This window comes from Dermacentor variabilis, chromosome 8, assembly GCF_050947875.1.
Source record: "Dermacentor variabilis isolate Ectoservices chromosome 8, ASM5094787v1, whole genome shotgun sequence".
NCBI lineage: Eukaryota > Metazoa > Arthropoda > Arachnida > Ixodida > Ixodidae > Dermacentor > Dermacentor variabilis.
In genome coordinates this window covers 138,418,661-138,444,187 of record NC_134575.1, presented here as the reverse complement: position 1 = coordinate 138,444,187, position 25,527 = coordinate 138,418,661, and the positions used below count along the sequence as shown (strand labels likewise).

The window sequence follows — 25,527 nt, the reverse complement described above, 5'->3', positions numbered from 1 at the left end:
AAACAAGCAAACCTAAAGCATCGTCCGCGATTGCTTTTAGTCTACAAGACTAAACGACGTCGTGTCGTGAGCTTTGCGGCAAAGAGCCAAGACGTCTTGGATGTATGAAACGTACGGCTCTGTAGATGTCTGAACACGAGTCGCAAAAGCCTTCCTTCCTGCAACCTTGCGCACAAAGGGTTCGTCGGACAGTTTGCGTAGGTTTTTATTCACCTTGTCCCAGCTCGTTATCTCGTCTTCATACGTTTGGAGCCATATGCGTGGAGTGCCGCTGATATAAACGATGTCATTGGGGAACATAATTGTAGGGTCCAACCTGTCATTAGCACTGACGCGTTCATAGAGCTTGATTCATTCATCGACATAGTGTGCCTCCAGGCCAGAGGACACACCAGGGTCGCCATGGTGGGCAACCGTGACGATTTGAGTGGCCTCACGAGAAACAGCCGTTTTGATGTGGTATCTTCACCGGGATGCATGTGACCAACTCTATGTACCGACCCCTGCGGAGATCCGTGATGAGGAAGGCGATCGCAAATCTCCACTAAAATGCTACGCGTGAAAAGACGGAGACAACAGAGATTATTTACATGGTATTTACACTGGAGCCGGATCCCACCAGGCAGGCACTCGCTCGCGCCGGAAGCCCAGACACTTCATGGTCTTTCTCAAGGCGGCTCGTCTCTTGAGCATGCCTCGAGGGTGTGACAATATCGTAATAGAGTAAACGATATAAACAAATCAAGATGTCCATGTAGTTCTTGTGTTGGCCCATAAATAATAAAAAGGTGAGCGTGCGCTGATCCCTGAGATAGTGTAATACCGGGCCGACGCGCGGCAGAGGTGAAGCAAGCTTCAAGCACTTGGCACATAATAATAATAATAATAATAATAATAATAATAATAATAATAATAATAATAATAATAATAATAATAATAATAATAATAATAATAATAATAATAATAATAATAATAAGAGTGAATGAAATATATCAATCAAGAAGCATTGTTTCAATCTTGATTGGTATACTGGAATCGATTCTGAACAGCACTTTGAGTCACGAGCAGGAGGCATTGCCAGAAACCGAAAGAACAAAACGTATGTAAAACCATAGAGCCTTGACTCGCAAGAGGACAATGCCACCAATTTCGGGGATATGTGTGCCGTCGAAACGAGACGGAGGGGTGACGTCCACTGCGTATATATCTACAGGCACACCCAAGTGTGATATCGAGAAGTTCATCATCATGGACTTTGCTGTGATGACGCTAGCCGTGTGATCATCGTTAGGGACTTCAATGTGGACATTTGAAAGCCAGACAAAACATGTTTCCCTCAATTTATGCTAGAACTGTCTGCTTTGAAGTGCCACACCAATCCAAGTCACTCAACTACTCTGCAACGGTCGTGTATATATTTCATTCCCCAAGGTCATGTCTGAAGTTGTAACGGAACTAACTAGTGTATATTGCACTGATCACAAGGCTTTCGTCGCTGCCATTACCAAATGAAGAAACTAAATACATGTGCCTTTGTCTAACCCTGTGTTCTGTGCTACAGCTTAACTGATAATCCACCTTCACAGAGTGGAACGATTCCCCATTTTTTATTTATATACATATACTGTCAATGCCTCACGGGATTACAACAGGAAGGGCAAGTAGGAGTTCCGAATAACAAAGCGAATAGAAGTTAAGTGTATAATTACAAAGTGTCATTAGAAGAATTTTTCGGCTTGGCTAACGAAACAGAAATAAATATACCATCACATATTCCAGGTACGGATATAACATGTGTTACCTAGCAGAATCTTACGAGGAAAGATGAAACCAATTCAAGAAAAATTTCTTAACCATATGTGACAAAAAAAAAAACTTGAAAGAGCGTAGGTTTGGGCATGTTGGTATTCCATAACTTTCAGGTTTTTAGCGCACGAAAAGGGACGAGAGACAGAGGTACGACGCGGACACAGCGCTATGTTGCTATGTCGCTATGTTAGCGCTGTGTCCACGTCGTACCTCTGTCTCTCGTCCCTTTTCGTGCGCTAAAAGCCTAAAAGAAAAGAAGTAATAAGGAGGACAAACAGAATGCACTCGTGCATTTGATGCATTCTACAAAGCTAATTGTCAGAATAAAAACACTTATCGACAGAAATGGTGTGCTTTTTAGACGCTAGAATATCTAGATAAAAAGGAATAGGAATGATACTAACCTAGAAAGTATGCAATATTATGTAGATTCAGGGCATTTACCAAGGGCATAACTAAAATTAAATAATAAGAATTAAGCCTCAATAGAGAAAACAAGAGAAAGTAGTGGCATACCAAGATCAGTGAGAAAACAGCACGTAAATCAAAGCTGTAAACCGCGCAGAGTTATTTTTGAAGGACTAGGAACTGTATTTAATGAGCAGCTGGGCCACTAATAGAGTAGCTCAGGTTATTACGCTCTCTTATTGCCAAAGGAAATAATGAATTCTCAAAGCAGTCTGTACAAAAATAATGGTCATTGAGGGTTTCGGCGTGTGAGTGGCATCTGGGCCGTGCTTCTGTTCTGGAGATATATGTGGAAGTATGTGTTAAGCTGGTTGTGTACAGACTAGTACACAACCTCAGAACGCTGTAGTACAGCACGATCGTATAATCTTATGATTGAGGCTCTCTTACGTTGGGCGGTGGACGAGTCTGTCAATTTATGTTTCTTGTATATTTAGGTTAGTGATTTTCTTTGTACACCTTCCAGTTTGTTATTTGATAACAGAATGTAAAACTACGCCAGTTGGTCGATCCTCGTTGTAAAATAGCAAAGCGAAAGGCAGCACAAGACAAAGAAGTACAGGCGAACATTGTTTAACTGCGCGAACAAACGGACGACAAAGACAGCATGGGACATGGACGGGCGCAGACTTGCAACTAATGTTTATTCCACAACGACCACATATAAGTACACTCCCGACATACACCACAGCGCGTGCGCGAAAAAAGGCAAGATAAAAGAAAAGTAAAACCTTGTATAAGCAAAACGCGACCTACCTACGCTCGTCAATAAACCTAATCTCACTGCTGTGTAAATAAACTGAGGTGTCACTCACACAGTCTTGTCCCTTCTTTCTAATATGGTACGCCTCGAGTAGCTCTCTGGCTCGGCTGTCTCGGCAGCGGCACAAAATCTTTACTTCCTTCATGATCGGCTTGCACGCCAAGCAGTGGACAGGCAGGCGCCCATTCGTTTTATTTCTAATTGACAATTCATGCTCACGCAAGCGCACATTCACACACCTTCCTGTTTGGCCTGTGTAAACTTTGCCGCATGATAGAGGTATCTGATAAACTACTCCAACACTGCAATCTACGTGGGAAATGGAGTGCTTTGTTCCGCACCCTTGGAAGTTATCTTTACTTCTTCCTATGCGCGAGCATAGCCCAGCGAGCTTGCCGGGAGCCGAGAACGCTATCTCAACTCCATACCGTTTCAGAACCTTTTTTACGTTGTGGGAAGTCTTGTGAACATAAGGCACAACTTTACATTTCTTATTTTTGCGCTCCCTTGCGTCTTCAGTAATATTGCCTTCCGTCTTTATCTTCTTAAGCACTGCCTCCACTACTGCTGAAATGACTGATTGCGGGAAACTTGCTTCTTCCAACCTTACAATCTGCCTGTCAAAGCTTTCTTGTATTTTGTGCGTGCAGGACTTTCTTAAGGCTGATATGATACATTGGGTGGCTATTGCCCGCTTTACCATTTTCGAATGAGCCGAATCGTAGGGCAACAATTTCTTTTGGGATCTTGGGTTATATTTCCAGCACACATGGTCGTCACAGAAGTTTATAGCGTTGTCTAAAAACTGAATATTATTATCCTTTGTTAGTTCATGGGTGAATGTTAGACCTTTTCCAAGGCGCTGAAAAATGTGTAGTACACCTGCGATGGCGTCGTCATATGTGTAACTGGCTTGCTGTTTTAAAAGTGCAATAAAATCGTCAACATAATGGAACACGCTAACAACCTGGTCACGATCGATCCCTTCGTTTACCGCTCTGTCAAATTTCGATAAGTATTCACAAGGTAACAGGGTATACGATAAACATATACCTTGTTTCTGCACGTAATAGTCTTCTTTAAACTGGATGAAGGTAGATTTGAGGTAAAACTCAAGCAATGCTGAAAACCTATTAACAGTAGACCCGGTAGAATTTTGAAAAGACACTTCGCCATTAACTTCAATACATTTCTGAACAGCCTGAAACAATGCAGTGTGAGGGATAGAATAAAACAAATCTTCTATGTCAATGGAAAAAGCATGGCCAATATCGTCATTCGACTCTATAAAACTAGTAACAGCTTCCGAGTTCTTTGTTTCAAACGGGTCGTCCACTTTCAGGTGCGATGAACATTTCTGCAAAAACTTGCTTACTTCGTTCTGCCAAGTTCCTCTTTCACTCACGATAGACCGGAAAGGGATATCTTCTTTGTGCGTCTTGGCCGTAAAAAACACGATCAAGCCATCACCTTTGCTTTTGTTGACTGAGGTAGCCAGCTTGTGCAGTTCCATCTCCTTGCACATAGAAACGGCCTTCGCCCTTATCCTTGCGGCTTTCACTAGCACATGCTTGAAGTTCTTCAATTCCTCTGAATTCCTAGCGATGTTGTCAATGTTTTGCCGCGAAATACATTAAAAAAACCGCTGTTATCCGTAGGAGAAGTTGGCAAATAACTCTCGAAGTCACAAAGCCAGACAAAATCTTGATGTTATGCAACGGCTTTGTAAATAAATTTCTTCTGTGCTTGTCTCACAACGGTCCTATTGTTCCATTCCAATACTGTCTGTGCTGTCTATACTATATAGGACAACTGTCCTATATTGCCCTCTTGTCAGCGTTCAGCGGACCGTTTCGACTGGCAGCTGTCTCCTGCAGATAAGGCCGGTCTTAAACTCCCTGATCGCATGGCTGATGAACAGTATAATTTCATTAATGAAGTGGCGCATTGCGGCTTCACAGGAAAATCGCATGCCTTCATGGCCTCTGGTACTAACCAAAACCACCTTAGGCGATCGTAAATGTTTGAAGCAAAGAGGGCGATGTCATCCAGGTAGACCGAAAAGGTCTGCAATTTCAGGCTTGTGAATTTCATGTCCATTACGCACTGGCATCTGGAATGTTGCGAGTTGCGAGTTCGGCAAGACCTTGAAATAAAAGGGGCTGCACTGCTTCATAAAGGCGGCCTTCTTTCAATGAACCTTGCCAACTCTTGTCGGGCAGTAGCCAGTTTTGACAACCTTCAACAAACAAAAGTAACAGTTTCGCCCAAACAGCGAAGCATGGATTAAGGTAGCAAATTATTGGACAGCGATGCGATGTAAGGATAGTAGATTTATCGGCCGCATGATCTTGTAAACACAGGCGTCACGACTAAATCACTAAGCATGGTGTCACGCACTCACAACAAACATGAACATATTTCATTCGATGACAGCGATGACATTCGTTGTCAAAACGCTCGACTGAGGAAGTGCGGCAGCAGCAGGGACCGAATTGGCCTTCGTGCTGCATCTCGCATCCCCCAGCGTGAACTAAGCCGCGAAAACACAGCGCGCGGCTGACTGTTCCCGCCGTCGCAGAGCCTAGCGCGCGACGGAAGAGGGCGCGCTTACTCTTCGGTTTTCCGCGTTGCGTTCGCGACAGTCGCGATCGCTGCCTCATCCTTGCACGCTTTCACTCGCACATACAGCGTACGACGCGTGGTGACGATGTTATCGCCCCTGAACTTTATACGGAACCTCACGGCGACGGCAACGGCATACACACGCCTCGAGTGTTCATATTAATTGTTGCGATCGCAATAAAACACTTTTGCTTACAGGGCCGGCTTTGCCTGTCATCTATCTGCTGGAAGGGTTACGTCCTTCTTTATAGCTATGATCACACGACAATATTCCAGGCAGGAACGCAGAGTTTTAACTTCTTATTCACTGAAACTGCAGGAGAAGTGCAAATAAGTATGGACTGCTAGATCACTTGTATCGTCCAGCATACGATCTTCATAATATTTTGTGTCCTCTCGTTATCGCGAGAAGCATTGCTACGGACTTTAATCAAATAGTTGAACGCATTCATAAGTTATTAGACAGTATTTATCTATTACTGCTAGTCTCTTCGACTAAACCGAAAAGCCGTCTTTGTAGTCTGGTACGAGAATTCGGGCCTGTTCCTGTGTATGCACGGGAAGACTTGGAGTGATGTCGAAAGCTTGTTAGGAAAATAAAGCCGCTAAAATATATCTAGCAGTATCTAAATAGTCAAATGTGTTTTTGGATTTCACAATTTATTAAGGCGGAAGCCTTAGGTGTTTATGTTGGCGATGCCCTTGGCGAAACTGCGACGTGAGGAAAAATGGCCGACGCCGTAAAGAGGCGCGTGTCAAAAAATGCCTAGGTGGACGTTACTTTTCTCGGGGAATTTCCTCTCAAGAAAGTAAATTAGTGGCTTTGCAAAAGAAATTTGCCACATTTCGGTCTGGGTGAAAAGCGAGCCCGGACTTACGGGGTGCAGGACGAGCAGGCTTCCCTAAAACCGCGGCTGCTCCACGGTTATGGCTTACTAAAAGCGTGCCCACTGCGTGCCCGACTGCACAAGTCGTGCCACAGCCACCTCGCTGGCTAGGTTGTGCGTCATTGGGCGGCGCACGTGACGGTGCGGAGGAGGTGGCGCCCCGTCATGAGTCTATAAAACGAGCGCGTTGGTGACCTTCCGAGGCCATCACCTTGGAACGGTATCGGTCATCCAAGGTCATCATCCAAGCTAGGAACCGTATAACTGTTTCGCATTCTCCCACGTAAGCAGTCTTGAGTGTCTGACGAATTTAAGTTTTGTGATTGCTGTCGCACCAGGTGTTGTACGCAGAAAAGCGTGCTTTGCGCATTGACGTCACAGTCGGATCGGGGGCGGTTGTCGGCGCCGAGTGATGAAGGAGCCTGCACGCTTTTGCGGCTTACGAGGATGGCCGCCAAAGTGCGTCTCTGTGGAAGAAGAGCGTGCCGCGGTGCCTTAGTCTTAGTGCCGCACCTGTGCTTCCCATTGCGGCTCGTTATGTATTCCAAGAAATCTGGCCCCGCTTGTGCAACGTAATGCATTACTACTATATCTTACAAAGAAGTCTAACCCCGATTGTATAAGTTCATGTGTTAGCAACTGTGCAGCAGGCTTTCGCCTTCCTGTGTTACAAGAGTTAACACCTGCCGAACATTTAATTGTATGCGATCGCCTTGCCCTGGTAAAGGTATTTGTACATGCGCCTTAAGTTTATGTATACGAACTTTGCTTTCCGTCCGTGGAATCAAGCCATTGCTATTGATTTATTTGCCAATGTTCTACTACCTATAACCGAAGGCAAGGACACAACAGTGAGATGCCTCTTCACGGGGTGTACGGTAGCGCGATTAAAAGACGAAACAAAAGAAGACGCACAGGGACACACACAACGCTAACTTCCAACTGCCAGCTGTTTTACTTGCGAGCTTCTCAGTATGGACAAGTCGCAATTTTTAGAAATGCATCACGCGCTTCCTGCGAATCAGGTATATTGCTTGTACCGTACCCTTGCGCCGGAATGAATTGTGCCGTTTAGCTTTTCTCATTAGAAAACTGTAAAGAGAACGATTTTTCTTATATGTTTGGAGCTGGCACGAACTAGGTCATGTCAACATGCCATTCAAAATATCTTTACTTTGCAGGTTTGTAGTCTTCTTTCTGCGGGCTTCTCAACTCCACTGCTGGCTTGGGTAATGGAAGATTTGTTAAAGAAATTCTATCATGAGCCGCACATGACATCGGCCGAAAGGAAAAATAAAAGAAAGTGCCCCCTATGTTCATTCCATATATCCACAGGATGGCCCATTCGTTGAAAAATCTTGCGCCATCAAGATTGGGAGTTCACAACAACCTTTCCGAACTCATTGAAGCCCAACAACGCTCTCAGCTTGAACGGCTCAACCTTACTGAAATGGGGCGCTTTATTCTGTCCACGCTTGGCTTCACCTACCATCAGCAACAGGGCCCCAAACAACCGATCCCGACCGACATCCGTAGCTGGATCTACATAGACCCTATCCCTAGAAATATGCACCCTGAATATAACAGGGCCCGGCGCCAAGCTCGGGCCGGAGCTATCATAAAAGCCCTTGCCCACGTACCTGGCATCACATTTGTTGATGCAGCCCAATACTCCCATGGCACACGATTTGTGGCCGTTGCCACACGCGCTGGAGTCCTACACCACGCCTGCAGCGTTACTACCCCCACTGCCGAGACGGCTGAAGAAGTGGCCATCGCCCTGGCCACTTTAGATCCCATCTGTCACACCATAGTGTGTGACTCTCGCTCAGCCGTTACTAACTTCAGCAAAGGCCGTATTTCTCCCCAAGCTCTTCGGATCCTCTGCCAGGCACCACACTCTAAAGACAGCATAATCTCCCTAACATGGATCCCGGCCCATGCGGGCCCTGTCCACCCACACCTCCCCAATCTCAACGAGCTCACCCACTACATTGCGCGAGGCCTAGTCAACCGCGTCGGAGTCACTGGAGATGAGTTGGACACCAGGAACAGTCTGACAACTTATAACGATCTCGTTAAGGCATTTTACCTCAGTCGCCGAATCTTCGCCCCCGCCTCACCCAAAGTTCAGCCGGGCGCAGGCTACCACCCTGCGTCTACTACAAACAAACACGTACCCTTCACCCGCCCGCCTTCACCTTATATTTCCGGACGTCTACACTACCCCCAACTGCCGGTGCTGTGGAATTCACCCGGCTACGCTTCCGCATATGCTATGGGAGTGCCCAGCACAGTACACACAGACTAACACCACGACTCTCTCGTCGAGGATGCATGGGGCTCTGCGGAGCTCCGCCCTCGACGACCAAACCTGGGCGACCCAGCACGCCCGCGAGGCGGCGGCGAGGCAAGCCCTCGACGTCCCTTCGTGGGAGGCTTAGGCCCGGCCATCATAAAGTGCTGGTTCTACAATAAAAGTTTATGGACTCCGGTGCTCCCCAAAGAAATCCGAGCTCCTTCTCTACAGCCCAACTAGAAAGGGCCGCAAGCCACATAACTGGAAACCCCCCACTGAAATTGACATTAATCTCTACACTAAGTGCGGAGATCCCATTCCCAAAGTCGCGTCCATTCGAATCTTGGGAATGACACTCGAAGGGGCGGGCACGAATAGCATCACCATTCACAAACTAGCAAAGAAGACGGATAGCGTCATCGGTCTAATCAGGCGGGTGGCTAACAGAAGGAGAGGCCTGAGCGAAGAGAATCTGATAAGGCTAGTCCACACTTTCTTGTTATGCCATTTCACGTACGTAGCGACCATGCACGTCTGGAAGAGGGCCGAGCGAGACAAGCTAAATGCCATGATAAGGAGGGGGATCAAGAGCGCGCTCGGACTACGAAACTACACACGCACCGACCGACTCCTGCAGTTGGGTATTCATAATACCCTGGAAGAAATTGCAGAAGCACAAGAAAGGGCACAGATTCTCAGGCTCTCCGGCACCAGGGCAGGCAGACGACTCCTAACAGAGATGGGCGTCCCCCGGCCACTGTCGAAGACGCCTACCAGGGCCTTCCGAAAGAGCAGAAAGAAAGCATCCTCATATCGCCTGCCCCGCGCAATATGCATCCCCAGCGCAACGTAGAAAGAAGGAAGGCCAGGGTGGTGGCGCTCCTACGCCGCGCGACAGAACTCCCTGGCGGCAGCTGCTTCGCCGACGCGGCCCAGTATGGCAACAGCAACAATTTCACGGTAGTGTCGATCAACCACAGGGGTTCGACCGTTAACGCCGCTTCGGTACGAAGCACGTCGTCGCGTGCGGCCGAGCAAGTGGCCATTGCCTTGGCCCTCCTGGACGACAAGCATGCCAATATCTTCAGCGACTCCAGGGCAGCCATCCGCGCCTTCAGCGTTGGCGTTGTGTGTAAGGAAGCCTGTAGCATCCTCGACGGCAAAAGCATCGCTACCCACACCCTCGCGTGGTTCCCCGCTCGCATGGGATCGATCGTGGGAGGCCCCACAAACCTCAACGAGCTGGCCCACTCCAAGGCGCGAGGTCTCGCTTTCCGCGACCATGGAGAACTCCAACGCCGGCCCGCAGTGGTGGAGAACAGAGATCAACCGACTCCATGCAATGAAATTGCGCAGCACTTTTATCTCGGCAGGAGAGACTTTCCCCTTCCACACAGGAAGTTAAATAGAGCGCAGGCATTGACCCTCAGATTATTGCAAACAGACTCGTATCCCAGCCCAGTTTTATTCCACAAGCTTTATCCCGACACCTATGCCACTGATTCTTGCAGGCACTGCAATGACATCGCTAGCCTAGACCATATGATCTGGCGTTGCCCCTCGTTACGAGGCACAGAACAGATTAATGAGGACAAGTGGCTCTCCGCTATCAAGAGCCCCGATGCCGGGGCGCAGCTATGGGCTGTCCAGAGGGCCCACGATGCGGCGGTCGGGTATGGCCTGACTGTCCCAACGTGGGAGCGGCCCGCAGCGCGCTGAGTCGCGTACCTCAGGACCTTCATTAAAGTTTTGCATCCATCCATCCATCCATCCATCCTCCTCCTCAAGATATAATATAGCGGCAGTGCTTTCATATCCATCTTTCCTGGACATATATGTGTAGCTAGCATGGATGGCAAACGTGGCAAATTGACCGTAAACTTTTCAACCTTCCCGCAGTGACGTACTGATAACGCCAACCAAGCGAAAATACAAGAGTTACAAGTTATCCCCGCTCACTGACCTTGACAACAAAGGGTCAGCGACATATTTTCCCGAAGCCTGATTTTTGGGAGATGCCCGACAATTCGGATGGCTTCGCGGCACAACCACGTACCCCATAGAATCAATCTATAAGAACGTATGAAATTTCTGAAGCAACAACCCTTCACCGTCCGATTTTCCGGACTTTTTTACGTGAGCGCAGTTCCGAAACGGCATTATTCATAGCCACCACCGCCGTCATTTTGATTACCTCGGTGCCTCGAACCGGCGCTATCGCACGCAAATCCGCTGCCAGCCGTAGCCACCACCGCAGCAACGCTAGGCCTAGCTGCTTCGGCGTTCGCTATTAAGCTTCTTGATGCTTGGTGCCGTCTTTCGTCATAAAAAAAAAATTGCTGCTGTCAGAAATGGGACCGACTCCACCTTTGTAAACCTCGCGATTGGCTTTGAAGCTCGGAAAGCGCGACGCGTTGCATAATGCCGCTTTCCGAAAGTCAACTTCGCCTCGGTACGACAATATGACGCGGTGAAGTATACGTGAAATATTGCGGTGAACCTTAAGCGCCGGGAGAGGCAATTGTCGCGGGAAACAGTATGCATTCCTTAAATATACACGCGTGCACCCGCCGTGTCCTGTCGCAGTAGGAGCACCGGTACGCCTAATAAGCGCAGTGGTAGGCCTTCAGAGCGTTTTCGAATGTGCCTGCGGCGAGTTTAGCCCTTAAGCACAGTAAAAGTCATGCAGTAATTTTTTTCCCACTGCTTGATTTCAGGACGTTTTCACGGCCCCTAGGGAGTCCGAAAAATCCGACGTTGACTGTACAACTGACCAAAAGGATGCTGCAAATGGTCCGTGGGGCGAACGCGCGGCGGAAGGAGGACGAGAGCAGAGAGGAGCTGCGCATTGAGGAATTAACGGGAAAGAACGCGTGCCGCTGCTTCGTTGAAGGAGCTTGAGCTCAAATAACAAAGCGTTGGCTAATGCAAAGATGCTGGAGTCCCTAATACAAACAAAAATAAACTCTTTAAAGCAGTGAATCGCAACACTGAGGCGTTGTGCGCAGGCTGAGAGTATGTCAGGACAGTTGAGGTTGACTTTCCAGCTACTGAGAGAGAATTTCACTTGTGACAAAGTTCGGGCCTCATACCAATGAGCTTGCTATCAATTGATAAAAAATATCTCATATTCGAAAATATTTGCTTGTGTATGCATCTCTTTTAGTTTCTATTCGAAAATGTTCGATAATCAATTTTACCTTTTCCGAAAATATTTTCTTTTCGCTGTGCACGTTACTAACGCCTCCATTCTGTTTTCTTTTTGAAACAAATAAACACTACTCCTTGCTACTGAAACTGGATCAAGTCGTTTTTTCAACATGCTTACTAGAGAGTGACACCATAGGGCGACATGGCGTCAGCCCGTTTTTACATAAAACGAAGTTCTGTGTCACTCAGGGAAATTAGCAAAGGCAGTCAGGGAAAACCTTTAAAATTCGGGGAATTTGGAAACACCAACTTGGTAGACAACCTGTTTTGCGCTTTTCTGTTTGTTCTATATAACCAAAGAATGAACGACCCTGCCTGATAAAAAGAAAATATAGCGTTCATAAGTTAAACAATAACGATGATATCTTAAAGAAAACGTACTTTACACGAATTGGTGTACCCGGTCTATGTAGTCTATTTACTCACATTTTGCCGGAGCATTTATAGTATTCGAGGAACTTGTACTGCATACGATCAAGGCTCAATTTCACGTAGTGCTGGCATTTGTGTACGCAAGCGCTATGATGGGCTCTCAAACTCCGTGTGTGGGTCCAAATCCTTTCGGTGGTATTCAGTGCCTAGAAAAATGGGAAATATACCGTGTAGATTGTCCCTTTAGTAAGATTCGGCTGACTATATTTAGGGCTCTAAAGGCTAACAAAAATGTGAATATCATCTGAGTAACAAGTTTGGACGTGAGTTTTTTAAATCGTTCGCAGAAGGCGCTATGCTTCCGCTTCGATTCGAGAATATAGGAATTCATTGCATCGGTGATATTTTTTCACTTTCATTGACTTTAAAGAAATGCTACACATTCTGTATCGAAAAATAGCTGCTGAGTCTCTACAGAACAGTAATAGACAACCGACTCAGCTCCCTCATGTGTCTCGTTCATTGAGGATTCACGATACTTGAATTCTTAGATGCCACAAGCTCATTGCAGGTATCAGAAATTAGCGCAAGCGCTTGGCCACTGCATCTACAAAAGCATAAACTTTTTTCGCTATTACCCCAGTACTCCCAGCAGGGGGTGGCAGAAAGTTAGGTAGGTGGATGAGAATAAGAAGTTTGCAGGGACGCCATGGCCACAATTTGTACATGACCGGGATTGTTGAAGTATGGAAGAGGTCTTTGCCCTGCAGTGGGCGTAACCAGGCTGATGATGACCCCAGTACTCATTGAACAAACAGTGATTGTGGTATTCGCCGTCACTAGGAAACTTGAGAATACCCAAGAAGCATGAGGCAAAGCTAAAAATTTAGGCAACAAGTGGTGCCCCTAATATTTACACTCTGATCCTAACACTATAAGACAACACCATTTATGACACGAAACTGGGACGTGCCTGTTATGGCTTAGTTTAAGAAGATGACTTCGTAGAAAGATCTATTGCGTAAAAGGTATAATGAGTGTTCTGTTAGAATCGGAGAATGGGTGTCTGGTCAAAGTAATATGGGGGCAGATTATATATTGAGTGTATAAAATACTGGGTCTACAATAGAGCTAGTGGTGGCCATGTGGCGCTATGGAGCGCTTGTATATACCATTGACACGCAATGAATATAATATAGCTATTCTTCAGACAAAAAATGCATGTGCACTATATATGCACTGACTTAGCGAATTTACCTCACATGCTCTGGCGAGGTCCCGCATTACGCGGCGATGAAAGCAACAATTCTTCACGCTGGGATGCTGCCCTACACAGCCCCAACCTCGAAGAACAGTTATGGGCTGTCCAACGGGCCCGCGACGCGGCGGAGAGGCTCGGCCTCTTTGTCCCGACGTGGGAGCGGCCCGCTGCGCGCTAGTGCGCGCCCTAAAGGACCCTAATAAAGTTTTTCATCCATCCATGCCGCAGATGGTCATTTGATTTAATCAGTATATGAGAGCTCATCGCACCTTTTTTTTTTGCAGCGCGCCACAGCGCAAAATGAGTAAGAAATGAGACACCGAAATAGAAGAAGGTCGTAATATACAAGCCAGAACTGTCTAGGCAGCGATGACAACATTTTGGCAGTTTAGTTCAGTTAAATCCCACCACGCATGAGTCTAAATAAGTTCTTTAGCCCTATCGAACTAGTCTGTTAGAAGTTTTGTGTGTAACCTAAAGTCCGAAGTTCTTGAGAACGAGAGCTGTGCATGGTCACACTTCAGTCTAAACTGACCTGGATTTCACATATCTGAATTCACGTTTCAGCTGCGTCTGTTGAGTTCAGCCTAATGATATGAAACATACTTGAAAAGTAAACCTAAAGAAAATTTCTTTTGTCTCACAGTCTTACATCATTGAATATTGTCACGTTGTCACTAATGCGTAGAATAACACACCGCCAAAATGTAACTTCAAAACACCAATTGTTTATTGGGCGAACATGTACAAAGAAAATCAAGTAGCACTCAAAGCACAGCGAAAGCGGTGTGTACAGTCGGCGATCATAGAAGCCTGAACCCCGGCTTCAGCCGTCGGCAATTCACACATGACTCGTCAATGTTCCATATTGATCGCTGGTGGTTGGTGGTAGTGTGCCTATTAGAACTTACAAAGTTGTTTGCGTTGCGCATGCAATCTGGTTGCACAGGCTTCGGCGGAAACACATAACAGGCCGATAAGCGATAACATTTGAGACACTTCCGATACAAAAAGGCGCGTCTTGTGCTGAGCGATAACTTCAGCATCTGTTAGCCCGTGAAATGCGGTCACACGGTAAATATAAACAAGTACGCCTGTCGATGCGCCCCACAGAAAAAAAGCATCGTCCTTATGCTACAAACTTAATGCGATAGCCAAAAGAACTCATAGTAAAGACAAAAAAAGCGACGAAGAAACAGTGTCTCAAAGTTTGTTAGGACTGGTAGAGCGGCTTAAGGTGCACAAGATGTACTATTTCAGGTCCTTAGCGGCGCTGCTAATTCTGACATGCCGTTTGGCACGACCTCATAGTCCAGTCTCCCAATGTGTCGGATGCTCTTGTAGGGTTCGAAACAGCATCCCCAAAGTTCTTATCTGCTCGTCGGCGTATCGAAGGCCAAACCCAAACACAGTTGCCATGCTGGTATTTCACACAGTGCCGTCGAAAGCTTGGTGGCTGTTCGCACCTTACCGATTCTTGACGCCCATGCGGGCGAGTTGTCGGTCGGCGCACTCGAGATAGGCGGCGACGTCGAATTTCGTTGCCGGGCTTCATTCCTACACCAACTTGAATGGCATCATCTGCGTTTGCTCTGGCAGTGCCTTGTTCTAAGGATTAGTTTTGTTCGGAAGAACGGCATGCTACGGCTTGTGTTTGACGTCAACGCACCGTGCCAAAATATCCGCGACAGTCTTATTTAGGCGTTGCGTAAGGCCATTCGTAGGTGATAGGCGCTAGTCCGGCAGTGGCTTCTCTGGCTATATTGCAGGATGGCTTGAGTAAGTTTCGTTGTAAAAGCCGTTCCGTGGGCGGTGATGAGGATTTCTGGGGCATCATGTGGTAGTAGGATGTTCTCAACGAAGAATTTTGCCTCATTTTCCACATTACCATTGGTCAGGACTTTTGTTTCGGCGTAGCGGGTAAGGTAGTCGGTGGCAAAAAAGGTAGATCTGTCCCAGATCTGGATGTCGGACAGAGTCCCAATAAATCCGTCCCAACCGCAAGACTTCTGGGCGAGGAAGTTATAGAGGCGGCAGCAATCCTGTTGTTTTGGTCGGTTGCTTCTTGCATCGCTGAGAGCTTCCGGAGGTTTTGACGTAGCGAGTAACGTCAGTGGTGAGCCATGGCCAGTAATACTGTCACTTTTAATAGACAGACGACTTCTAATATCGGCCGTTAAAGTCCGAGTCGTCTAAGGGGCAGCGCAGCAAAGAGAAAAGATGAAGGTGCGAGCTCGTGATCTAGCATGTCCTCGTCTTCTTCAGGGAGTAAAATACCCGAGTGCATGGCACAAGCGCCTGATATTACCCCTGCTCCCAGAAGGGCATGGACTCGATGCTGAACAAAACGTTGACGGGAAGAAAGACTTGTCCCAGGACAAATCCCAGGACAAATGGTCCGAAAGCCATGACTATTATGGTGTGCGATATCGTTTTCTCCACACGAGGTGCACAATCTCGGGCCACGGTTGTCGGCGTTGTGCTGGCTGGGTGCCACCCAGAAGAACTTTTTAACTGAGGCCACTCATTTACCGAAGCACAAAATGCTTCAACGAGTCAGTGGCCTCGCCGACTAAGTTTTCCCGAAAGGCCTTTACGCCACACGGGGGTCCAAACTAACACTTGGTCACCAGGTTGGTAGTGAAATTGTCGGTGGCGGAGGTTGTAGTGTCGGGCGTGAATTCATTGTTGTTTCCTGATGTTCACACGAGCCAGTTGGAGTGGTTCCTCGGCACCCTGCACGAAACGCTTGGTGTCATCAAAACTCCCACAATTGTCATATGGTAACATGGCTCCTAACGTCATGTGAACTTCAGGACCGTAAACAAGAGAAAACGGCGGGAAGCGTGTGGTCACTTGCCTAGCGGTATCGTACGCAAACGTTGCGTGCGGTAGTACCTCGTCCCACGTCCTATGCTGCACGTCTATGTACATCGACAGCATGTCGGTCATCGTTTGCATTTGCTTGCGGATGATAGGCAGTCCTCTTTCGGAGCGTGGCGTAACTCTGTGTAAAAACGTCTTCAAGCAGCCTTGCTGTAAACGCCACCCCTCGATCTGTGATGAGACAGGTTGGGGCGCCATGACGTATTACGATGTTGTGTGCAAAAAACTGCGCAACTTCGAAAGCTGTGCCTTTACGAAGAGCCTTTGTTTCAGCATAACCGGTTGAGTAGTCTGTGGCGATGATGATCGACTTGTTTCCGGAAGTAGACAATGAAAACGGGCCCAGGAGGTCCATGCCGACTAGATCGAAGGGCCCTCGAGGCGGCTCGATAGTATTCAGCAATCCGGCAGGTTTCAAAAAAGGGACACCTTTGGCGTTGGCATTTAGGGCAGGCTTGGACGTATCCTTTAACACAAGTGTAGAGCTTTGGCCAGTGGTACGATTTTCATGCCCTAGCAAGGGTTCGAGTGAAACTCAAGTGGCCAGACGCAGGCTCGTCGTGGCATGCGAACAGGATTTCGTCAAGAATCTCTGCTGGCACGTCCAAAAGATAGGCTTTGTTTCTGGCAGCAGAATTATTCTTGTATGAGGTGCGCTGTGGTTAAACAAACGAAGACAATCCGCGAGCAATTTGCGCGGGAAGAGATATGTTGCGGCCTTCTAGATGTTCAATGATGGGTCACAATTCAGAATCTTCTTGCAGTCGTGTAGATACCTCTTTCTCGCTTATGATACCGAGAAAAGCGCTGTCATCTTCGATGTGGTGATCGGCAGGTTCAACAGGCGCGCGCGACATTGTATCGGTACCGCCGTGTGTGGTGCTTGACACGTACACTATGGTCAGGTCGTATTCTTGCAGACGCAGGCTCCGCCAGTAGTCCAGAAGGGTCTCTTAGGTTTGCCAGCCAGCATAAGGAGTGGTGATCCGTCACGACCTCGAATGGGCGGCCATAGAGTTAAGGTCGAAACTTTGCAACGGGCCATCCGACGGCAAGACACTCTTTCTCTGTGGTAGTGTAATTGGACTCAGGTCCGGATAGGGTGCGACTTGCCTGAGCTATCACAATTTCACCGTTCTCCTGCCACTGTACGAGCAGCGTAGCCAGAGTAACGTTATTGGCATTGGTATGAATTTGCGTTTAGGCTTCCTCGCCAAATGCCCATGAGCAGGGGGCGATGTCAGGCGGTGTTGAAGCTTAGTGAAAGCCGCTTCTTGTTCAGAGCTCCAGATGAACGGCGTTTCGTCTCTAGTGAGACGATTAACTGGTTCGGCCATTTAAGGAAAATTGCGTATGAAGCGCTGGAGGTATGCGCACAGTCCCAGGAAGCGTCGAACGCTTTTCCTGTCAGTAGGAGTAGGGAAAGCAGCTACAGTGGCAGTTTTGCCGTGATTGGGATGGACGCCTTCCGCGCTCACGACATGTCCAAAAGGCGGTCAAAGTGAATTAACAGGAAACTCCTGGTGTACAAGGCGGCGGTACTGGCACTCTCGCTAAACCTGACCTGTCTCGCCACCCTGGTAACAGAGCGGGCGTCGGTCGGGCATGCGCCAAACGTTCCATTTACACATGGCTGGTCAGGCCTCACCAAAATAAGAAACCGCCTGCGCTGACTGAAGCATGGCATACGGGGTGACGGCAGGTAGCGGCGCTGGTTAAGGGTAGGGTGCCCGAATGCGTCGGCATAAGTCACACGATGGTATTCGCTCACGATAGGAGAGAGTTGTCGCCGGCGATGCGAAGTTGCCTCTTGGAACGTCAGCGTAAGTTGTGCGTCGAGGTTCACTAGAAGTTGCGAACGCCTGAAGTGGTGGAACGGTCTAAAATGCTGTGTCGTAACGTGGTGCGCTGTGCGCATGCTGCACTCCGTCACGCATGACGCTAGCTATGAAGTTGGCTGAAAGCTGCTGCACCTGATGCAGCTGTCGCAGCTCGTCGCGGACTACAGATAGAATAACCGCGCGAAGCGACTCGATGTCAATCGTGAGACCTCTTAGGCCACTGGTAGCAGAGGAGAGATTCATTTGTCCATCGTACTGATGCAAGCGCTGGTCCAGGGCCTTCTCCATGTCGACGACTTCATTGAGAAACTCCACAACCGTTTTGGGCAGACTACGAACGAGTCCACCAAAAAGCTGTTATTTCACACCTCGCATCATGTGACGCAGCTTCTTGTCTTCTTACATGATAGCATGAGCTTGCCTGAAGAGACGCACCATGTCTTCTACGTACATAGCCACACTCTCATTAGGGTTCTGAATGCGAGATTAGAGGGTCTATTCTGCTCGTTCCCGGCGATCGGAGCGGGCGTAGGTGTGCAAGAGGCTGCGACAGAACTCACGCCACAACGTCAGGACGTTTTCGCGGTTCTGGAACCACGTATGAGCACTATCCAAAAGGCTGAAGTAGACGTTTCGAAGCTTCGCTTCGTCGTCCCATCCATCGAACTTCGCTACGCGCTCGAAGTGCGCCAGCCAGTCTTCGATGCCTTCAAGAAGGTCTCTATGGAAGGGACTTGGCACGTGCTTTTGCAGCTTGTAATGAGGAGTTACCGGAGCAGACGTCGCAGACTTAGTGGTGGTAGTATCGGATGTAGCATGCATGCCTGCCGACGTTGTCGTTTTCATCGCAGATAAAGGCTTAAACCCAAGGGCCAATCCCGGGATTCTACGGCTGGTGTGGTAGACTGGGGTGAGCTCCGGTATCGGTCTAGCGTTCCCGCTGCTGGGAGGGATCCATTGCATGGGTCGAGAATGCCCAGCACCTCCACCAGAAAAATGTTACCTTTAATAGAAAGGCGCTTTCTAAAAGAGGCCGTTAAAGACAGTGTCGTCGAAGGAGCAGCGCAGCACCGACAAAAGACCAAGGCGTGAGCTCGTGAGCTTGCACGTCCTCGTCTTCTTTTGGGAGCAAGAGGCACAAACGCCTGGCAATATTTCGCCGGTATTTTCGAAAGCGTACTGGAGAGAGCCATAGTGCTTTGCCGGATTATGGGCCCAGTGTCGTGTAAAATACTGGGGAGCCACTACAGGCGCGGCATGACGGGAGGTGCTTGGCGCTGGTGCGACAAGCAGCTTTAGAGATAAAAAAGAAACGCGTTGTCAGCATACCGTATGTACTTTTTCAAAATAACGAAAGTGACGGAAAACACTTCAGCAGAATAAAAAAGAGGAGGATACTAGCTGCCAGGATTCAACCCTCTTTTCTATAGACCATAAGCCGGGTACATTACAACTACGCCACGCTGAAAGTTTTTGAGGGCCGAGTAATTTACCATCATTATCCAGCCACAATTACAATTCGAGCGTATGTCTTGCAAGACATGATAGATGCGCTTTCCCCAGCAAGTAAACCTTACGCCTCTGTAAGACACAAAATGATGATGCACGCATCGAGTTGCCTGCTGTCAAGGACAACAACACTTGCAACAACAATGCGACACTCAGCTCGCCGGATTTACTAACGATATATTTTCCGCATTTAACGAATGATTCCAAGTTGACGCAGTGTTTCTTGACTTCTCTAAAGCTTTTGATCGCGTTCCTCATCACAGGCTTCTAATCAAATTAACACACTTACATATTCACCCAAACGTTCTTGCATGGATTAAAGATTTTCTCTCCAACAGACAATTTACCTGTGCTAATGGCTGTAACTGTTCTTCTGTTCCTTTAACACCTGGAGTCCCCCAGGGCAGCCTCCTCGATCCCCTACTTTTCTTAATTTTTAATAATGATCTACCCAAATGTGTCTCATCTCGAATTCGATTATTCGCAGATGATTGTGTTATATATCGCAATATTAGTAATGACGCTGACCGACTTTCCTTACAAACTGATCTTGATGCGGTGACCGCTTGGTGCTCTTCGTGGTTAATGCCTTTAAATACGTCTAAAACCAAGCTAATGTCATTTACCAACATTCCATTCGACTTCCTACCACCTACTTTCTCAATAATGCTAGAGTAGAACTTGCGCCAACTTACAAGTATCTTGGCCTTCATCTTCAGTCTGACTTAACTTGGCATTACCATATTAACACCGTCTTAGCATCCGCTAACCGAGCACTCGATCTTCTTAAGCGTAACCTCAAGCACGTACCTTCACACTTAAAAAAACTTGCTTATATCACGCTGATCCGCCCAAAAAATGAATATGCTTCTGCCATATGGGATCCCGATCAAGCATACATAATCAACAACATTGAATCTCTGCAAAGCCGTGCTGTTCGCTTAATCTTTTCCGATTATTCACGCTTATTTCGATTATTCCGATTATTCTGTGCTACCGGGGCTTAGCGGAGAGACGAGAACTAGGAGTCGGATTCCTGATTAATAAGAATATAGCTGGTAACATACAGGAATTCTATAGCATTAGCGTGAGGGTGGCAGGCCTTGTGAAATTCATTAAGAGGTACAAAATGAAGGTTGTACAGGCCTACGCCCCTACATCCAGTCATGATGACCAGGAAGTCGAGAGCTTCTATGAAGACGTGGAATCGGCTATGGGTAAAGTCAAAACAAAATACACTATACTGATGGGCGACTTCAATGCCAAGGTCGGCAAGAAGCAGGCTGGAGACAAGGCAGTGGGGGAATATGGCATAGGCACAAGGAATAGCAGGGGAGAGTTATTAGTAGAGTTTGCAGAACAGAATAATATGCGGATAATGAATACCTTCTTCCGCAAGCGAGATAGCCGAAAGTGGACGTGGCGGAGCCCAAACGGCGAGACTAGAAATGAAATAGACTTCATACTCTGCGCCAACCCTGGCATCATACAAGATGTGGACGTGCTCGGCAAGGTGCGCTGCAGTGACCATAGGATGGTAAGAATTCAAATTAACCTAGACCTGAGGAGGGAACGGAAGAAACTGGTACATAAGAAATCGATCAATGAGTTAGCGGTAAGAGAGAAAATAGACAAATTCCAGATCAAGCTACAGAACAGGTACTCGGCTTTAACTCAGGAAGAGGACCTTAGTGTTGAAGCAATGAACGACTATCTCATGGGCATCATTAAGGAGTGCGCAATAGAAGTCGGTGCTAACGCCGTTAGACAGGAAACCAGTAAGCTATCGCAGGAGACGAAAGATCTGATCAAGAAACGCCAATGTATGAAAGCCTCTAACCCTACAGCTGGATAGAACTGGCAGAACTTTCTAAGTTAATCAACAAGCGTAAGACAGCGGACATCAGGAACTATAATATGGATAGAATTGAACAGGCTCTCAGGAACGGAGGAAGCCTAAAAACAGTGAAGAAGAAACTAGGAATAGGCAAGAATCAGATGTGTGCGTTAAGAGACAAAGCCGGCAATATCATTACTAATATGGATGAGATAGTTCAAGTGGCTGAGGAGTTCTATCGAGATTTATACAGTACCAGTGGCACCCACGACGATAATGAAAGAGAGAATAGTCTAGATGAATTCGAAATCCCACAAGTAATGCCGGAAGAAGTAAAGAAAGCCTTGGGAGCTATGCAAAGGGGGAAGGCAGCTGGGGAGGATCACGTAACAGCAGATTTGTTGAAGGTTGATGGGCAGATTGTTCTAGAGAAACTGGCCACCCTGTATACGCAATGCCTCATAACCTCGAGCGTACCGGAGTCTTGGAAAGACGCTAACATAATCCTTATCCATAAGAAAGAGGATGCCAAAGACTTGAAAAAAGACCGATCAGCTTACTGTCAGTTGCCTACAAACTATTTACTAAGGTAATCGCAAATAGAATTAGGAACACCTTAGACTTCTCTCAACCAAAGGATCAGGCAGGATTCCGTAAAGGCTACTCAACAATAGACCATATTCACACTTTCAATCAGGTGATAGAAAAATGTGCGGAATATAACCAACTCTTATATATAGCTTTCATTGATTACGAGAAAGCGTTTAATTCACTCGAAACCTCAGCAGTCATGGAGGCATTACGGAATCAGGGTGTAGACGAGCCATATGTAAAAATACTGGAAGATATCTATAGCGGCCCTACAGCCACCGCAGTCCTTCATAAAGGCAGCAACAAAATCCCAACAAAGAAAGGCGTCAGGCAGGGACATACGATCTCTCCAATGCTATTCACAGCGTGTTTATGGGAGGTATTCAGAGACCTGGATTGGGGAGCATTGGGGATAAAAGTTAATGGAGAATACCGTTGTAACTTGCGATTCGCTGATGATATTGTCTTGCTTAGTAACTCAGGGGACCAATTGCAATGCATGCTCACTGACCTGGAGAGACAAAGCAGAATGGTGGATCTAAAAATTAATCTTCAGAAAACTAATGTAATGTTTAACACTCTCGGAAGAGAACAACAGTTTACGATAGGTAGTGAGGCACTGTAAGTGGTAAGGAAATACATCTACTTAGGGCAGGTAGTGACCGCGGATCCGGATCATGAGACTGAAATAACCAGAAGAACAAGAATGGGCTGGGGTGCGTTTGGCAGGCATTCTCAAATCATGAACAGCAGGTTGCCACTATCCCTCAAGAGGAAAGTGTATAACAGCTGTGTCTTACCAGTACTCACCTACGGGGCACAAACCTGGAGGCTTACGAAAAGGGTTCTACTCAAATTGAGGACGACGCAACGAGCTATGGAAAGAAGAATGATAGGTGTAACGTTAAGGGATAAGAAAAGAGCAGATTGGGTGAGGGAACAAACGCGAGTTAATGACATCTTAGTTGAAATCAAGAAAAAGAAATGGGCATGGGCAGGACATGTAATGAGGAGGAAAGATAACCGATGGTCATTAAGGGTTACGGACTGGATTCTAAGGGAACGGAAGCGTAGCAGGAGGCGGCAGAAAGTTAGGTGGGCGGGTGAGATTAAGAAGTTTGCAGGGGCGACATGGCCGCAATTAGTACATGACCGGGGTAGTTGGAGAAGTATGGGAGAGGCCTTTGCCCTGCAGTGGGCGTAACCAGGCTGCTATAAACTATAACTACATACCATACGTTGTAGCAGAGTAAAACGTTGTAGTATAGTAAAAACTATATACCAGACGTTGCTGCCTTCAATGTATCGTCGAGTGTTGCTTTTTTGAAGAATGGCACTGGAATTCAAAATAGTGATGTCGAAAAGGGCGTTTATAATGCATGGTACCGAAAGCGTACAGTAAGGAACAGGTTGTTTGCGATATTAGTGTACTCAAGAGACACGCTGCAGAGATATATTCAGGTTAACTTGCTACTCTTGAAACACATTCTAGTGAGCACACTTTCTGCGTCACGATAGTAATGTCTTTTACGATTTGCGCCTTCGTCATTTGGAAAAGTAACTATGAGGCAAACCCCAATTATTTGTTTAAAGGCACCAATGGAAATGCTTGATAAGGAGCTTGACACTCAAATTCAGTTTAGCTGTATATTATCCATCGTTAACGATAATAAAATACCTTATGTACTCATAGAATTGGATGTAGGCACTACGTCCATAACGCTGTTTTTCTTACCGTTAAAAGATTGTCGAAGGTAACTGCGTAAGCACCACATGCTACTGAGAGAACCGCGATATACACTACTATTCGAAACATGGCACTTTTTGCGGGTCGCCAGCAAAGAAAGCGTGGTGAACTGTGACACTTTAATATGAACGGCGTGGCTAGGTGCACTAGACAATAATCCTATTCATTATTCTCAATTGTGTTTGATCGTCGTGTCGCGAAGTTGTTGAACAATAGCTAAACGAGTTTAGCTTCAAGTCTGCCGCTGCACATGTAACCTAGATGAACGTGGAAAACACGGGGAAGGCGGGCGATGGAAATTCAAGACGATGAGCTAAACGAGAACAATGTTAAAGCGGGAGCCAACGTTTCGACAAGTGGATTTGTCTTTTTCATGGTGGCCTTGAAAAAGACAAGTCCACTTGTCGAAACGTTTGCTCCCGCTTTTACCATATTCTCGTTTTACTCATCCTCTAGATGAACGTGGTATTTTTAATCTTCAACAGACGCGTATTTGAAGGTTGTAAGATGAACTGCCATGTTTTTTTTCAACGCTGCTTCCAGTTCTTTCTATCCAGCCACTTTCAGACATCCACAAGGATTCGGACATCTAGTACGTCCTCATTGTCTCCCAATCAAAATCGCTGCGCGGGCAATATGTCCGTATTTGTTTACGCGGATTGTTGATAAGGCCATTCGTACTTTTATGTCAGTAACACCACAGCCGGACACCAGTTGCACAGAAACGAAGCAGGTCTCTGTGCGATAAAGAACAGCTTAGCCGGGTAGTTACCAGCAGACGAGAAGCACATTATTATTTACAGAATACGGCAGTTCACTTATGCGTAAGTGCGCAAGGTGCAGGAAGGTTTAAGATCAATAAACTAGTCGCCTGCACCAATGTGCAGGCGGAGAACTCAATTCCGGAGAGCTCAATTGCTAGACTTCGCGCCCCTGTGCGTCGAGTCATCCAACCTATCGACGTCGCTTTGCAATCTTCTGACCTCATCATTAGCGCAGATCACAGAGCAACCACCCATGAAAGTTGTTAGTCCCGGGTTAGACCCCAGTACCAAGACCAATTTTCCTGCAACTGCGGAGAGTCTTATTTTTCCTAACTCCATAAAAGATTCTTTGAATGTTCACGATACCGATGGATGGTTTATTATTTTCCATTGTCTAGTACTTACAGCGAGAAAAGTGTTGCTGGCCTGAAAGAATTGCTGGCCGCGACATCGAAGTGACGTAGTCAGGCTTCCTTGCGTGAACCGACGCCAACAAAGATTTGAAGACGTTCTGTGCCAACCACTTTGACATGGCGTCCCTCCCGGCTTGGTTAACTCAGCGGTACAAGACAAATGTGCAGCTGCCACTACCTTCAATTTTCTCTACTGCCTTTGGAACAAGCCAGTCCCATTTCTTGCCTTATCTTGGGCGTATTGT

At 47.0% G+C, this 25,527-nt stretch overlaps 1 protein-coding gene across 5 annotated transcripts in view; it reads right to left on the bottom strand.

Moving 5' to 3' along the window:
• Window positions 1-24,215, bottom strand: part of LOC142591302 (uncharacterized) — a 72,335-nt gene extending 48,120 nt beyond the window's left edge. For 4 of the 5 annotated variants that reach the window (XR_012830451.1, XR_012830452.1, XR_012830450.1 and 1 more), the window contains exons 1-2: window positions 24,094-24,215; window positions 12,488-12,639 (exon numbers count right to left, since the gene is read on the bottom strand). Coding sequence is in view for 1 of the 5 variants with exons in the window: in XM_075703630.1 (XP_075559745.1) it covers window positions 12,488-12,639; window positions 24,094-24,174 (233 nt within the window). In the remaining 4 variants the exon portion in view is untranslated. The remainder of the gene's footprint in view (window positions 1-12,487; window positions 12,640-24,093) is intronic. The other variant, XR_012830453.1, reaches the window with a different exon arrangement.
• Window positions 24,216-25,527: the final 1,312 nt, after the last annotated feature.